The sequence below is a fragment of the Phallusia mammillata genome, chromosome 7, assembly GCF_965637545.1.
Source record: "Phallusia mammillata chromosome 7, kaPhaMamm4.hap1.1, whole genome shotgun sequence".
NCBI classification, from domain to species: domain Eukaryota; kingdom Metazoa; phylum Chordata; class Ascidiacea; order Phlebobranchia; family Ascidiidae; genus Phallusia; species Phallusia mammillata.
Genome location: NC_137258.1, coordinates 12326545 through 12344066, shown reverse-complemented (window position 1 = coordinate 12344066; position 17522 = coordinate 12326545). Strand labels below are relative to the sequence as shown.

The following is a 17522-nucleotide window of genomic DNA, read 5'->3' as shown; positions in this document are numbered from 1 at the left end:
TTACAGTGGTGTAGAAAATGTATTTGTACAATAACGCTATAGGACACTTTTAAAGAGGAATATTCCAGATAGCACACGACTGAAAGCGACATTACTTGCACCATACAGTTGGCAAGTCATACCTTAAACACCTTGAAAACGACACAAGTTGTTTATCATGATCCCAATGATGTTTGTACATTATGTTGAGGTTTAGGTTTAGCAATAGAATATTAAAAGGCATTTGCAACATGTTGAGACCGATAAGCATTAGCTGCCTGCACATACCAAAAAAGAAATGACAATTCATATTTTTGAGCACAGAGGTCTTGACATTAGTTGAAATCCTACAGTAAATTTTAGATTACATGCTAAACTTGATGACTGAATCCACTAGGGGACTTGAAAACAGGACTTTTACATGCAAAAATACTTACACACAAACCAAAATAATAAAAAATAGACAAAAAGTTACCACATCAACTTTAATGGTGAGACACAAAAAGTTTGCCATCATTTTTCCAGTATAACTTCCTAATGTTGATTTACTGTACCTAAGGCAGTGGTAAATATTAGAATATTTAGTTGTATGTGGTTATGATATGTTAATGTGGTAAATTCTGTGCAACTTTTTGTGACAAAAGAGAAAATTCCATGTTTCAATTCACTTGCAAGAGGACTAGTAAAAATAATTTCATCAATGGAAAAAAAATCGTACCAACTGTATTTAATATCATGTCATAGCACCATGAAAGAAAGTATTATGTTAATCAAGTTCAATGTATAGTTAACACAAGTAACGTAAGCACACTATTACATCCCAGAAAAAAGCTATAAATAAAGCTTGTTGCTTCATTGAGAATTAACAGTCAACAAGACGAAAAAACAACTTACAGAATTTTCAGAATCATACTCTGAAACCTTTTCATACAGGTACAAAAAGAAAACAAAACAAAGACAGACTGGTATTATGTGATACAATGTTCAAAAAAGCTAAAACCCCAAATTACCATCAACATGAATTTAATGCTGTTGAATATGATGGTCCAATACCTAGACATGCCATAAATACAGTGCAGTTTAAGCTGAGTGTGCCACAACAACTGAGAAACAAACTAACTTCGATATAGCATTTTCAATCGCTCTATAGGTAGGTGATCAGGGTATGAAGATCTTTCAATATTTACACAACAGCACTTGGCACGCAAATTGTTCTGATCAGTTTAAGCATAATACTCCTGGCCTTGAGTATACTGATATGCAGAGGGTGATGCAGGTTTCTTTTGCTCATCAAGAGCATAACTTCCCTCATCTTTCTTTCTCATCCTGTATGCCAGTAACATTATGACGCAGATTGCAAACAGTAATCCAACACATCCACCAACAATTAGGGCTGAACAGAAGGATGTTGGGTTAGCATTTAAAAAAATAATTGTCTCAGCTGACAAAACCTACCTGTCATAAAATGAGTACTTTGGAATATGCTTCCAACATTTATAGCTGTTGGCTCTTTTACATCCAAATCATCTTCCACTATAATCTCCTCTTCCTCATCGTCTATCTGTTAGAATGACACAAAATCATTAGCATTAAGGTACATACACATCTGTCACTTTGACATGCTTGAACTCAGGGAAAAAATTTGGTTTAGCAAAACAAAAACAAACCTCTGCTTCAGTTGTAGTGGCAACAGTTGTTGTTCCTTCATTTATTTCTGGTTCATTCTGCACATAAAGAAAAGTGTTGCTTACATACCAAACATATTAAATTTAACATGGTAGTGTAATTCACCTCTGGGATGGGGACAGCTTTATTCCTCGAATTGTCTTCCGTTTCTGAATCTCCTAAAACAACAACCAAGTTTCACATCGATAAACCATGACTAATAAGTCATTAAAAAATAAGCAAAATACATAAACAAGTGAAGCTTTCTTCCAGAGATATACGTGCATGCATTGTCATGCAAACAAAAATCGTGCATAAAAACCAAAAAGACAAAAAATGCCTTCAACAGTCACGAAGAAGCAGTAATCCAGAAGCATTACATTATTACAAACACAATAATGGTTTTGGTGTAAACAAAGAAAAATTAAGTTCAACTTCGAAAAAGAAACTTCTGATACATTACAAACACATGTTCAGCAATCAGCAAAAAAGCAGTTGATTGCTGATGCACCAATTTGTGACACATTGATGATAGTTTACAACCAACAACAGCGTTGAAAATAAAATATATTCTGACATAAGACAACAAAAGAAACATGCTGTTAAATCCCGAACTGATTTTGTACAAACACAAAAACTTGTATATTCAGGCAAAAACCTTTTAGTATAGTTATTTCTGTTGTTGGAACAGAAGTGTAAGTTGTGGAAGAAGAATTACTGGGGTTAGTGAACAGAATCATTTCATCATCATATTTTCCATCAAAAGTAATTGAAGAACCTTTTTGACACAAAGTAACATCCACCCATACTAATTACTGATTATGCATCAGGCTACATTCAAAGCAGGTACTTGATATATGTTTGAAAAGTACCTGAACCCGATCCAGCCATCATCATGTCTTCATCATCGCCTGGAAGAGAGGCAGAACCTTCCACCTCATATTCCCAATTTTCTGTACTTTTGACCTGCACATGGAATATTATATATTGGTTATGTCACATAATTATGTATTAGTTACAAACAAAAATAGCGGGGAAACCAGTTTTACCAAATAACATGAGAACTTTAATGTGATGCATACTTGAGCTTGATACTCAACTTGCAGTTTTTATCTGGTTTTGGTATATGTTTACAAAGAAAAACATCTAGCCATGACAATTACGTTTATAAGCCGCCAAAGTTTTGTCATCAATTTTAGATATCTGCAGTGCTGTACAAGTTCTTTACTTTACCTGGGATGAGCCAATTAGTAGAAGAAATCCAAGAAGCAAGAAACTTCTCCGCATCATAAATTTTAGATAATCCTTGTGAATCCAATTGATATTGTCCGAAAATAAACAGAACACACAGAAAACAAATCTTTCAACAGAAAAGGCCTTTTCTTTTACACAGAATAAAAACTGATGTTTTTTTTGTTTGTATCACTTGTACCTGTAAACTTGTAGGATACAATATTTAAACTTTACAAACATTAGACAATTTCCATGGATATGAAAAACTGATGATAACACAAGACAACAAACGACAGGTAATCCCGATGTTAAAAATCGGCAAAAAAGTTAGTTTTGAGATTAGTAACTTTCAGCTTTACTTATTTTGAAACAACAAGCACAAATTATTTGTTCCGATTTCCTGTTTGGGTCTTACTAATATGTCTCTTTAGCATCGATAACTAAATAAAAGGCTCAAAACAATACTTCTGCGAACCAATGAGAAAAAAATATTTCGTTTCCGGTCATATGAAACACTCAATTTCCAGTTTTTATACGGTTCCTCACATTTAACACACTCTTTCGGTCGAAAACTCCTCGTTATTGTCATCACCTGACGGAAATATTAGACTCAAAGCAGCCGTAACCTAAACTTACTTCAAAACTACTCTCGACACCCATCATGTGACAAACGCGATAAAATATCTAAAATTTATCTAAAACTTTTCTAGCTTTCAAATAAGAAGGGTAATTTTCTACAAAATTTAAAAATGATTGATTTTTCAAAACTTCTTTGGTCCGAATGGCGCATTTCTTTTGTCAAGATTTTCGTTGGACACTCAAGGATGCTTCTATGCAACATCTGTGGGATACTTGAGAAGCGCACACCGGGATACATCTAAATGTTTAAAAGCCAAGTTACAAAGTATCCAGCATTCCAGCCATTCACCACCTTCACAGCAGAAACGTCTGCGTCTGCTGTCTGGCAAAAAAATGCGATCTTCAGCGCACTTTATTGTGAACATTTCATGATTATCATCCCGTTTTTGTCTGCTATTATCGTCTTGATAACGAAAACACACATATATCTCTCCCTGGTAAATTCCAACATCCCCAATTTGTGTTCTTATCAATTGCGTTCGTCATTCTTTGACATTATATGTATGCAAACCGTTGGAATGCGTAGGCTAGGCTAATGGGCAAAGTTTCCAAATAGTTGTGCAACAGGCTGTCATGAGAAAGAAAAGTTTGCTGCAATAGATTTACAGCAACTGAAATATGTTTGAACTGTTTATTAACGACATGTATTTACCAAATGTAACTGATTATAATAAAATGCTCACCGATTTTAAATTTTTTTCGCGAGTTTTGTTTTTATTATTTTTAAGCAGTTTAGCCTAAGCTGGCAACCTTGTAAAACTCTCATGTTTTTTGTAAATCTTGTTGAGATTTAGACAGAACCAGAAGCAGTTACATTTTAACTGACACATACATCACAGTTAAGTGGAACAAAAGATTACTGACAATAAAACACACTTCAAAATGAATTTTTACAGCAACAATTGGTGAACTTAAACAGACGGTGGGCGCATAGGAAATAAAAGTATGTTCCGCATAACCGAACACATTGTTATGTAACATTTTGGGATTCTTCCCATACAGATAAAGGTAACGAGGTTACGATCGCAAGCGAAAGTTGCTCAAAAATCTGACGAACCATTGCGTGATCACGGGAAGTGATTTCGGCGAAGCCTGCACATTCCGCCCAACCGTTAATAATTTCATAAACATCGTGTGGAAACACAATATGGGGTTCGTTGCTTCCTGCGTTTTGTTGCTTTTCCTTTCGCCTGGCATTCAGCATCGTGCGATCTCGGGAAAAGTTTACATTGTACAATCGAGACGGTTTCTCGTGCGCCATCTGGAGGTTTCTCTGGTCCTGTGAAGCCAAAAAAGAAATCGGTAATTTTTTGATTTTTGGTATCACATTGCCTAAATCCACAGTATAAGACACAGTTCCTATCCCATGGCTATAGCATTTCATTTTGCAGCAGTGGTGCATTTCCAAGAAAGAACATTATGTGTTTATGGAATGCATAAATTATTACCATATTTTCCAAAATACTTTTGAAAAAAAACAATGGTATGCAATCCCCTTAATCAGGCGTCACCAAACTTTGTTCACTGCGGGCCGGATAAGTTTATTCGCACGCATAGTTTACATGTCCCAGCGCCGGCCTTGCAAACTTAGCCCGCGAGGCGATTTTTATAGGGGCGCCAAGATATATGACCTTTCTACAATCCCATTTAAAATATGTCGATGCGACTGTTAAACTGTATAGTTAGTCTCAAATTGAGTGGAGTGATTGTATATTACGTCACAAGTACCCAAAGAAGGTTTCCTCACAATTAAAACTTGTTTGTGACGTAACAAATTAGATTTGGAACAATCCTGGGCGTTGCCATCCTGAAACTAGGTAATATCAGTTCTACATATCGCGACAGGAAAACTCTCGTAGGGAGTAGATTACTTTTTGAATGTTACAAAGTTATTTATACGATTTAGCAAACCAAAAAATGTGGTCGCAGGCCGGATCCGGCCCGCGGGCTGTAGTTTGGAGACCCCTGCCCTAAATGACGACATTGTGTTTCGACTTTTGTGATTGCAGTTGTCCTATGCAGAATTTAGTCACAAAGGCCGCGCAAAATAACGTAGTTTCGAATAACGTAAAAAAATCCCTAGTCACAGGAGGACTTTTTTTGATTATGGTTGCACATATCAATGATCTGAGAATAGTTTGTGACATCATAGACAATACTAAGACATTAAAGCAGTGGTTCTCAAACTTTTTAAGCACTTTCAACTTTATTGTGGTGTGTAAAGGATGCTTTTCATTACAAATAACAAAATTTTGAGCTATGAAACTTTGTCATGCACACCAGTATTTCTTCATGAAGTTCAAAAACACCAGGGAATGTTTCCACTTTAAAATAGGAAATATTTCGCACTGCATTAAAGTATGCGCAAACAATTACCGTCTTAGTTGCTTGTGGAGGAATAAAGGATCATTGATTTGATATTAAGTAATATTGCGGAGCCAAGAGGCCGAGTTGTATTTGTAAGGGGGGTTTGATTCGGGTCTGACTTTACACTCTGTGTCAGCATTTTTGAATATAATTAACTGGCTAAGTAGCTATGGTTGCTGGGCTTGACCCAATGTCACACAGCCCTAAAACTCCATGTTCAACACTAATTGTCTATTTTTGTCTATGTTGTTGTAGTTCCTGAGGTTTAAACGTGCCTGTCAATCAAACTTTCGGGCCTAAACGGACTTTTCAAAGCGATTCGGGTTCGGGTCGGTTATGGGGATTGTACTTTCGGGTTCGGGGCTCCAATTTCAGGCCCGCTTACAACTCTGGTTCTACTGGTGCACCGAGCTGTGTCAAGGTATCAAAGTATATTAACACCGAAGGGCGCACTTATTCCCCTGTCCTATGAGATATGAGGTACTAACTACTAGTTTTAAAGTAAATTCTCTTTACTTAAGGAGTTTGTTTTAAATACAAAACACGAACTCACTATTTTTTTCCGCAGGCAACTTACCGAATGCGTACCGACCACGAAAATAGGCGGAACAGATTTTCCGTTTGTCGGAATTTTACTTCGCGACGGACAACAACAACAACAACATCTTTGGATTGAACTCCGACGTTGCATGGAGTTGTCTTCTTCTACGTGAAGATTTACAAAACGGTCGCGTATTTCTCGAATTGTGCTTAGTGATTCTGAGTCCAGAACGTTGAATACAAGTACAAGTCCGTCGCAGTCTCTTAGACACGCATCATGGCGAGCCATCAAACTAAGGCTACCGACGGAGCATGAGCTGCTGCATCGCGATCTTTGATTAGCTCTAAAAACACACCTGTCTGTTGTTTGTTTTAAATATAACTGGCATTTACACAATAATGGAATAGCTTAAGCAATTTTTTGTTTGTTCAATTGTGACTAGTCGGTACCAAACATCTTATGTGTGTTGGTTTCTATGTTGCAGTACCTGGCATGCGTATATGTTCACAATGATTCATGCTTTGTTGGACTAAATTGTTGTAAGTTACTAATTTTTTCCCCAGTAAACGTTGGTGATCATGGCTATATAATAAAAAGTTATATGTTAATTACCTCCTATCCTGGGTGGCCATTCGATATCGTGTGCGAGGTGGTAGCACAAATCTCTCAAAAAAACTAGACCTTGAAGTTTTTTCTTTCGGTGGTGAGCAGAACCTACAAGTGCATTTTAGTGTACATTATACAACATATGCGAAATTTCGCAACAGATGAATTAAGCATTGCGTAAGTGTAGATTGTCAGCCAAACCTAAAAACAACACGCACTTTAAGGAAATGGAGTAGAGTAGGCTACTTCCTTATTAAAGCTTGGAACAAATGTAAGGTTCCCAAACCGGGATGCGCGAATAATTCTCTACATTTCACAAGTTTACTATATCGCACTTACCCTGATGTGTCGGTTATTTCTAATGAAAACTTCAAACTGGCGCTTTCTGGAATTCTTCCTGTATCATATAATCCAGTTTCACTCTTTTTCCTTTTCTGTTAATAATTGTAGGGTTATAAGTTAAAAAGAACCCCATAAACCAAGTTGGCAAAATATTTCAAATGAAAATATTTATAGCAAGGTAGCCTATTTGTATGTGTAGACATAAATAACATAATTGTTCCCGGTACGTTATGGCGTATACCGCTCAGAGCAGTGGTCTCAAACTTAAGGCTTGGTACACAACCAAGAACCAAACTATTTTTTGTGGCATACTTTGTCAGCAGGAAAACACAGAAAACGTATATTTTGCAATTTTAATTCCATATGTTAGGCTTCTTTTGGCAGTGGTTCTTAACCCTATTTCATACACTTGTAAGTTTGTTGTGTCTAATATAAAAGCAGTTAACTTATTATGCAAGCAGAGTCACGATTTTAAACCAAACAAAGCAGTCTGTTGATTAATGACATCAAAATAAGCGAAACGTTGAACTTTTAAGATTGCTTTGAATCCAGGAATTTTTCATCTTCAAGCAAGGACAATAAAACTTTAGGGCACGAAACCAGGGAAAGGGGACCGCGTTTCGGATTTGATCCGTGTGATACTGTTCTATTAAACAGTATTTATACCGCAATATTTAAAATCAATCTAAATAAGTACTAAATCGAACTAACCACTTAATGTTCGATAACAGCAGTACAGAATTATGGAAGGTCAGGTTTCGGACAAGTTTTGCTGCCTACGAATAGTACATATGCGCACTATTTTCTTTCTCAAATTGGGCACTATTTTCTTTCTCATGTCACAGAGGGAAACAATTGGTTAAAACCTTTTGTAATTCCGCTATTCAGTAACTTAAGATGGTATTTCGCTTTTGCGATTTATCCCAAAAAGTATAGCGAAGGTTTGCTGCACATTTGAACATCAAAAGACATTGGTTGAACCCCTGAAACGGCATTGGACAAACGCTGGGGTTCGATTTAAGTTAACAACCAATGGCTTAGTAACAAATAGGATCAAAAAATGGTTGTAGTGTCGTCATGTGCAGTTATATCGTCGTCATGCACAGAGTACAGTTCGTTATAAAATCCCATGACAACGTTCCAATTCTCTTGAAAATCTCGTTTTTTGTTTCTTTGTTGTTTTTATCGTTACATATAGCCTGCAGGTGTTGCTTATATTTCTGTTTTGCGTACCCTTACTATACGATTACTTTGCTGCAGTACCTATTGGAATTTCTGGACGACCAAAACCAATCTCACCAATTTTTCAAAAATTGTGTGTTTTAGCTTGCAAAGTGTGTCGTTAAAAGTAAAGATATCTGATGTGCTGCAAGCATGTTTGGAAACCACTGCTTAAGCATGTACCGCGTTGTACAAAACCATTAAATGAAAGCGTCATTAGACACAATCCAATAACATACTACCCAAACAGCAGCATTTGTTACAGTCTTGCTATTTAAGTAAAGAAAAAAGGTTGACTAGCTTGATGTTTTTCGGCACCAATCTACAACTGCAATAACAATTACCTTTTCGACAGGTTTGTTTGAATCTTTTCCCCATTTGCTGAAAAATATCTTTGCTGTTTCCTGATTTGCGATTGAAATGTTTACGTCTTTTCTGTAAATATCCTCTAATGTTGTTGGTGTACTGAAACGTAAACATGTAAAGGACAAACCAGTCGTTTGACAAGCGCTAAGCTTAAAAAGGTCTACAATACCAATTGAGAGAAGTTTTATTTTGCACGCTATTAATTGTATCGATAAATTTTCTTACCCCACTTTGTTAATCCAACTACAACAAATTGCTGAATGTATCAAACAACACTTACGGGTCGATGTGGTGCTCAGTTAAATATTGTAACGCTAAACTTGTTTTTCCGACACCTTTAGTACCAAAGATTGCCAACTTGAGAGGCCTCGTACAAGAAAATGAAGAACGATTAGCCATCACATCAAACAGAAGCGATGAAGGATAACAAAAACACTGATAAACCAGACTTTAAAAAAAATTCTAGGATTAACAACAATCACTTTCGTCACATTCCAAGACACTGTAACTAAATGTAGCCTTGTCATCAAGTTATCTGTTACTCTGCAAACTAGTCATAACACTACCAACACCGGAAAAAGAGCTGACGCAATGGCACGATATTAACAAAACAGGCCATATTTTGTGAATGGTTCCTGATTTCGCCAGAAAATCAATTAAAACAAGAATGGGGGGTCGTCAGAAATTTAGATTATGTTTTAATTTTTCACGTGGACGGGTGATGTACAAAAAATATCTTTCAATTGGCACTCTTTTGATACGCACCCCACATAATCAGCACTTCTCCGTTTTTTTTAAAGACGATTGCGGTCATCCCTCGAGACAAATGAAACAGTTTTAAACTCAAAACCCTGCAATAATTTAGTCATGCCTGGAAGGCGGACAAAACAATCTCCAGTAAAAGCTATTTTGCCTGCTTCAGGTGCGAAATATCTCCTTCCATTGGCGTAGCCAGAGAGGGATAGGAGCTAAAGTTTAAAAAATGCGCATTGTAGGTCCCATAACTCGATGTTTTAAACTAACTTGCATAGTTCAACTTTTTCAATCTCAAATTTTTTTTGCCCGTTTTAAACCCCTTTGTTCTCGCTTCGCCACTTTCATGCAAAGACAATAAACATTCTGGATGTGGATCACTATCGAAACCTCGTGCCTGAGGTTGCGTCATTGTTTGTTGTGAATAATAGTGTTTATTCTCATTGATTCCAAATTATATGAGGACACAATAAAAACGAAACTAGTAGGCTCAATGACCTAAACAAAAAACGCATCTGCACAACATTGCATGTCAATAATATTAAATATATTGTAGTGCACCAAAAACGCGACAAAAATGTTGGCGCCATTGCAACAAAGAAATGCAATACGCTTTTAACTTTGATAAAACTGAAGAGGTCATAAAAATCAAAGTACCACACCACAAATAGAAAATACAACTTCATGTGCAGTCGTTTAGATGGCAGGTAATGACATTTTATTGATCAACTTAGATGTAAATCGCAATTAGGGTTATAAAAGTAGGTTACTGTTGGCTACTTCAGAGCTAAACATGTTGCTTGTTTAACCAAACATAAATTAAAGTCAGTCCCCAAGCCACAGCAATACGGGAATAAAAGGCTGGTGCCCTAACTAACCACTTTGCCATCTTTGCATTCGTCAATGTCTGTCACAAACACAAGCTGCATAGTAATTATTGTGCTTTAACCAAGAAGTTGTTTGGTAAAGACAGAAAAACAATTAATCATCTAGAATAGATCAATTATTTAGTTGGCTGGATTGAGTAATTGTGCTGGGAATTTTGTTCTTTGCAGAATTATTCTTAAATTTTATTTCAGTAAAAGTTTTATCAATTCTTTTTATAAGCAGTTGACATTCATCTTTATTCATTCCAATTGCTGCAGCAACTGTAAGATATGGGCATTTGTATTGGTCACAGTGAGATCCATACCCAGTGAAAGAATAACTTCCAATAGTTTTCTTTGAATCCAGTGGAACAACTCTACAAAAAAAATCATTACAAAACCCTTATCTCAATTATTATTACTGCATTTTTCCTCAATTATTAGGGCAGTGTTGGCTATAATACTCCAAAGTAATGCCCTGACTTTAAAAACTATTAACAGCCAAACATTTAACCTGGACACCTAAATTCTGATACAGTCTGGAATACTGCAGTCACTTTACAGCAAAAACTGAAATACATTTAATATAACATCCTAGGAATGTAACCAATACCTTGCCCCTGATACATTCCTTGTAAACAGCATTGAACCAAATTCTGTCACATGTTTCTCCATTCCTGCCAATGTACTCAGTGACATAGCTGAAATGCATTTCCACGAAATTAGCTAAATATAGCTACTCAAAGTTGGAAATGAGTATGTAACAATGAAAAGTTTACCCATAGATATAGGGTTGTGAGGAGTGGCTAGCAATTGTTCCCCGTGTTTCTCAGCAAGTTTGCACATTTCATCTCTCAGATAGTTATAGTTTTCCTGCAAGCGTAATATAAAAAAGTAAATTAAACAAAGAAAAACAACATGTTTCTTTATTGGTGTACAAAATGTAAAAACAGATATTTACTTTATTCATTTTAGACATTTACTTGTGGTTTAAAAAATGAAACATTAAGGTCACTAGTGACTAGTGAGTTACCTTTCTCTGTTTAAGAAGTTGTTTTAAACCACTTAATCCCATTTGCAGAGATGTAATGAGAAGATCAATAGCTGGGGAAGCTGAGGCTCGACCAGCATATGTAGATGCAACATTTTCAATAAAACCGTCTTTGTTAAAACTTGCCACTATGGCCCCACCAACTGGCACAAGCAGATTTTTGTCACAACTTTGGACAAATGCATCAACTCGTCCCAATCTGGCAGCCTGAAACGTTTTAGAAAATACTGAACAAATATTTCATTCAACAGGTTGCACATTTGTCTCTCATCCCACTGGTGTAAAGTTACAAAAAGAAATTCGTTTTTTGTAATGAACTATTGCTCTGATGATATCCCAACAGCACAATGGGCATCATCAGATGTACAAAACATTTTGAGTGTTTGTAACTATTTTTTTTTAACTAAATAGGAGTATTTTTATAGCTTTTCACTAGTTAAACAAAATAATCATGCAAAAGGTAGTTTTAGTCAACAAGGTTTTAAAATATACAAAATGTGAATGTACCATACAAATAGGGGACATCACAGTGCCTTATTATGCAAACTGAGAAAGATTGTTGATGGTGAAGTAAGAACAATTAACAAAATCTAATGTCAGGCTACACTAACCAAACATAAGACTTGCTACACAGAATCCATGTTGAAGTACCAGAGACTAAGAAAAAACATTGGAGCTATAAAATCAGGGGATACTTTTTTTGAATTTTTCCCATACATCTCTAAGGATGATAATTTAACAGTAACTGATGAAACACCAACATGACCTTGTGCATCGTGATGTAACACAATGCAGAAATGCAATACATGCTTTACTACTGGTGACAGATCAAAAACTTTATGTGCATGATGCATACCTGTTGTAGAAGATGCATGCACTTTGATGATTGCAACCCGTAAGCATTATTAACAATATGTGGAATGTCATTTTCCTTGCAGATTTTTGCAATTTCTTCCAACCTTTAAATATTAAAGACAAATAAACACATGTTTTAGCATATTTATTGTACATGATCCCCCTACAATTATACCAATTGTAATACCTGTCAGGGACTCTTGGAGCAAAACAAGATGTGGTGGAATGAATACATAAAACATTTTCTGAACCCAAATGTTTAACTTTTTCTTTTATCATTTCAAGATCTGTTCGAAGCTCATCACCTTTGAGTTTATTTTCAATTACGACAGGCTCAAATCCAGCAGAAATCATTGACTGTAAAATGTGTCATAGACAACAACAAAAAACAATTTACAAAAACAAGTACAATATATCCGTACTTTCGAACATAAACCAAACTACAATCCAAATTACCTTAAAACAAGACTTTTGGTCAATTCTTGGCCAAATAATGTATTTAGCTTTCGGTCTGGATGTACGCAAGGTTAAAAAACATAGAAGCAGTGTCATTCCAGTTGCCATGGGAACAATAATGCATGATGTTGCTGTTTCAGCACCTAAAATAATTTAAACACTTGATACTGTACCACAAATTGTACCATTTTTTTTTTAATTTGAAATCAACTAAATGTATCACCAATCATGCAGAATAAATGTAGAAACAACTTTATCAAAAACGAGGATCCACAGGGTACAAGACTAGCAACTGGAAGGTGCTGCAGGTAAGTTTGACCATACTTATAACCTGTAGAACTTTCATTGATTCATTTTACATTAAAAACGGACAAAAAACAGGGGAGAAGGGTAAGAACAAGCAAAAAACATTTGCCCCACTTAAAAAAAAGAGATTTACACTCAGCAATGTCTACTTACCAACTTGCCTGATTATATCCAGAACTATACGGGTGCAAAGTTGATTTAAAATACTTGATCCAACTGCTTTTGGCTGAACTGCTGTAACATCTCCAGATCGACCAACACCATGAGCCAACCTGATAAAATATGTTTTTACTACAGTTAAACTAGGCAACAAAGTGGCAAGTAATTTTTGTTTAAATGGTAATTTAGCTGAATAAATTTCATAAACCACACCTTCGGTACATCAGTAGTTAAAATGCACAATTAGGACTCTAATAAGTGTTGGCCCAATAATACTGTTACAGAGCCAGTACCCGATATTATGTGTGGTATAATTGGAATAAATACCCATAACTTAAAGATATTGATAATTTTTATTACAACTTTTGTTGTTGTGCTAATACACAATAAACAAGCCCTGATCATTTTTAAAGTAAAAAATGCATTTTTACATGTAAGTAACTAAAGGGTAACAGATTGTAGTATTTTTGCTGTAAAATATCGGCTACGGATTAAATGTACACTAACTGTTATCACTGAAAAAATTTGGGTTAACATTTAAACAGCAACAGCCTAGTAACAACTGTTTTAGGTCTCCAGAATAAAAAGCAAATAGTTGGGGGGGGGGGGGGGGTTATCCAAACACATTGTGCAAATTTATGTAGTTAAGATAACAAGGTGGAAATTAGTGGATCCAACTCTATACAAAATTATTTAACACCTGGTATTGATTTAACAACAAAGTATGAAACTATTGAGTCTTGTATTTTAGAAAAGAATATATAGATGTTTTAAAATTATCATGAATTGTGGAGCACATTATCAAATTTGCACAACTTTAGGTCACATGTTTAGACTTGAAAAAGTTTGGACCACTTATTGACAAAATGGGACTTACATTTGACAGCATAAAGAAAATAAAAAATCAAAAAATTTATAGAGTAAAAACAATATGGGTCCTTTTCATGAATAGCCACAAATAATCATTACTACTGGGACACCTTAATCTCTTGTTTTTACCTGTAAATGTCAAAAGTGCAGATTTACAATGCAATCTAAAATTGTGGCAAGTGATGTTAACTGATTAAAGTCTTCCTAGCATTGTTTTAAACCAGTGTTTTCAAACTGTGGGAGCATATCATTGGTGGTATGTAAGCTTAGTATTGTTGACAGAGATAATTTGAAATAATATAAAATTAGATTAGACACGGTACATTCTTCTTTCATCCTTACTTTTATGCATTTACATGCTTATAGTAATGAAACAAAATCATATTTAGCTGACAGCTGTCACAAACATATTTTCTGAGTAAATGTGGTACATGATTACTAGTAAAAAAAAGTTTGGGTATAACTCTTTTTTTTAATATTAGATGTGCTGACTGATAATCGTGCAATTTATAGAGAAAAAAAGCTATCAAATATTATAATTACATTTTAGTCACACACAGGTGATTTCAAATCTATTTGCTTCAACACACAAAAAATAAACATAATTTTGTGATTTTACATGATGTACTGAAATTATTGAAATATATCTTTTCAATAGTGTTAAATTAGCTGCACAACTGCAGGGAACGTTTATTATCTACCTATAATTCCTGCTGGCCACAAGTTCTGAAAATATTCTTCCTTCCCGTTCACCAGCACCACATGATGACAAGAAGTTGTTACTGTCCATTTGTGATAAACTTGACAGTAAAGCTTCTATGATGTCCGATCGCCATGGGTCTTCAGGTATTTTTTTCTGTACACATATACAAGCTGTAATTAAATCAGCATAGTATTTAGACAAAACACACAAAAATAAAAACATCCTTTTGCAATATTTAAGGTTTAGTTGCTAACTTTTGTGTTAGAAAAACAAAGATGTACTTGCTTACATGCTCCAGTAGGTGGCTAATTAGATTGTTTATTGATGTACATGACTGTTCAGCTTGTTTAATATATGATGCTGGTACCAATTTATCACACTGTTTGAGGTGATTGTTATTCATTGTCTTATAACGTGCAGTTTGTTTACACTTATGTGGTGTAACTGTAATCTGTAATGCGTATCAAGATCTCACAGATGTACAATGGAGTTACTTCATATGTCACCAGACGCTAGTGAATGCATAGTTACCATAAAAAAGCTTCAATACGTTTTGAAATGAACAAGTATACATAAATTAGTTTTACAAAGCGGTAGTAAACAGTAAACACTAAATACAACAGCAGCAACATGCACCACCAAAGATAGCTTTTGGGTATTTCCCTACATTAAGACTGATTTTGTAGAAATAAGGTAGAGGTATTTCTACCTAGAAAATAAACCAGAGGTGTCCAAACTTTTTTTTAATTTGGGAAAATTTTTATCAGGTGCAGACGCCTGTGGGCCAACGTTTTTTTGCAAAGTTTTTACCTGGACAATTATAACACAAATATACAACATTACAGGAAATTCTGAGATTTTGTTGCGTCAGCACCATGTATAGCCTAAAGCAGTGTTTCACAACCTATGGGTCGCGACCCAAAGTTGGGTCGCCTGACAATTCTGTTGGGTCGTCTGTTTTTGTGGCAATAAAAGCATCTACTCCTTGACTTCGTTTCGTAGCGTTATTTTATTATTTCCCAAAGCCATAAATTGTTGCCCAATAATAATTTCATGACAATTTGGCGTGGTAGTCGTTAATTCTGCTTGTGACGTCATAATGTTTGTGTGAGATCACTGTTAAGCGTTGTCTGGCTGATAATGCTTTGAGCCAGCTCTAAGTTGGTTAAAAATAAACGAATATTATTTGTTTGATTTTTCAAATTGGCGCAGAAATTTTCGAAAACCTTCCCTGATTTACAAACAAAAATCAACCAAAAATAGTAAGAAGGTATGTTTATGGGTCGCAAGAATCTACAAAACCAAATTTTGGGAAGTATTTGGGTCGCGACAAAAAAAGGTTGGGAACCACTGGCCTAAAGTATATATACTTTCTTTTTAAGCCATAGCCAAAATAAAGTTTCGTGGAAAAGCTTTTGTGTGAAGTCGCAAGTCGCCACAACCCAAAACCTTTATTCAAATTATTGCGGGCCATATGCAATAAAATTTGAAACAACAACTGCGGGCCACTTCAAATGCCGTCGCGGCCGCCTTTGGACCGCGGACCGCACTTTGGACACTCCTGAAAAAAATTCTCATTAGGTTAATCCTCCGTTAGAATATTTTCTTTCCCGTTTGCGAAATATAGTACGTTTTTAACCAGAAACAAACAAGCCAGTATATTTGCATAAAGCATGACGTTTCGACATCAACTTGTGTCATTCTCAAATTCATTTCTCAATTTCTCAAATTCAAGTTGATGTCGAAACGTCATGCTTTATGCAAATATACTGACTTGTTTGTTTCTGGTTAGAATCTTTAAAACCGTGAATTGTGTACCTTAGTACGTTTTTGAAATATGCCATCCAGTAATACTAGCCTTTAAGCTAAACTTGACACAACTTTAAAAGAACTGTCCTACCAAACATTTTCACCTAATGGGAAGTATAACAGGATATTGGTACCACCACCAGTCGTTTTCGTAACGAGTGTCTATTTAATAAAATCCTTCCATGACAGCTGTTCCGTGTATTACGTTAAAGGGTGGCTATTCTTGCGTTTAGCCATCAAAGATAAAAACGTTGACAACGCTTTCTGCTTTCTTGCAGTTGGTGTTTGGTTTCCTTGATTAACGAGAGTAATAACATGATAAGACATAAAACTGGCCACGATACATAACTGACCTAATGTTTCTATGACTATACAAATTTTTGGTGTAAAGTGAAAACATCTGGCACAACTTTACCGTTATACGAGATTTGACGAAAATAGGTTGTACCATGGACCATGGTATTGAAAATGTTGTGCAAACTATAACGATGGGAGTTGACTCTGGGCCGTCTTGATTTTTTGATCATGGTTTCGATTATGTCTTGACTTCAAGCTATATGGGCCAGTAAAGTTGGTTAAATACATTATAATTGCCATCGATGAACTTCTTGCCACCAGAGAACTCAGACGCTACGGGAAGCGACCTTTAAATGACGCAGGTCGTTACGTCACGTCGCATCCTGTGAAGCGTGCGAAACCGTTGGTAGTTGGACTGACTCTGTTATTCAGAAGCTT

At 35.6% G+C, this 17522-nt stretch overlaps 3 protein-coding genes across 4 annotated transcripts; all 3 read right to left on the bottom strand.

Moving 5' to 3' along the window:
* On the bottom strand, positions 1–3107 carry LOC145238473 (syndecan-2-A-like). 2 transcript variants are annotated; one of them, XM_080101667.1, is made up of 7 exons: positions 2878–3105; positions 2517–2610; positions 2303–2422; positions 1771–1823; positions 1647–1703; positions 1435–1540; positions 1–1372 (listed from the first exon to the last, which is right to left on the bottom strand). In XM_080101667.1, exons 1-7 carry the CDS (start codon positions 2932–2934, stop codon positions 1203–1205), a joined length of 657 nt encoding a protein of 218 aa, XP_079957793.1. In that variant the 5' UTR covers positions 2935–3105; the 3' UTR covers positions 1–1202. The 2 variants fall into 2 exon arrangements, with proteins under 2 accessions (XP_079957793.1, XP_079957794.1); XM_080101668.1 differs by lacking the exon at positions 2303–2422 and having other exon boundaries at positions 2878–3107.
* A 1194-nt stretch (positions 3108–4301) lies between these two features.
* On the bottom strand, positions 4302–9404 carry LOC145238647 (uncharacterized). The gene is made up of 6 exons (XM_080101880.1): positions 9240–9404; positions 8938–9058; positions 7370–7464; positions 7037–7138; positions 6461–6767; positions 4302–4795 (listed from the first exon to the last, which is right to left on the bottom strand). Exons 1-6 carry the CDS (start codon positions 9356–9358, stop codon positions 4487–4489), a joined length of 1053 nt encoding a protein of 350 aa, XP_079958006.1. The 5' UTR covers positions 9359–9404; the 3' UTR covers positions 4302–4486.
* Positions 9405–10123: 719 nt separating this feature from the next.
* On the bottom strand, positions 10124–15557 carry LOC145239270 (O-phosphoseryl-tRNA(Sec) selenium transferase-like). The gene is made up of 10 exons (XM_080102575.1): positions 15268–15557; positions 14977–15131; positions 13400–13518; positions 12941–13083; positions 12672–12841; positions 12486–12588; positions 11612–11836; positions 11358–11451; positions 11192–11279; positions 10124–10955 (listed from the first exon to the last, which is right to left on the bottom strand). Exons 1-10 carry the CDS (start codon positions 15379–15381, stop codon positions 10712–10714), a joined length of 1455 nt encoding a protein of 484 aa, XP_079958701.1. The 5' UTR covers positions 15382–15557; the 3' UTR covers positions 10124–10711.
* Between the last annotated feature and the right edge of the window lie 1965 nt (positions 15558–17522).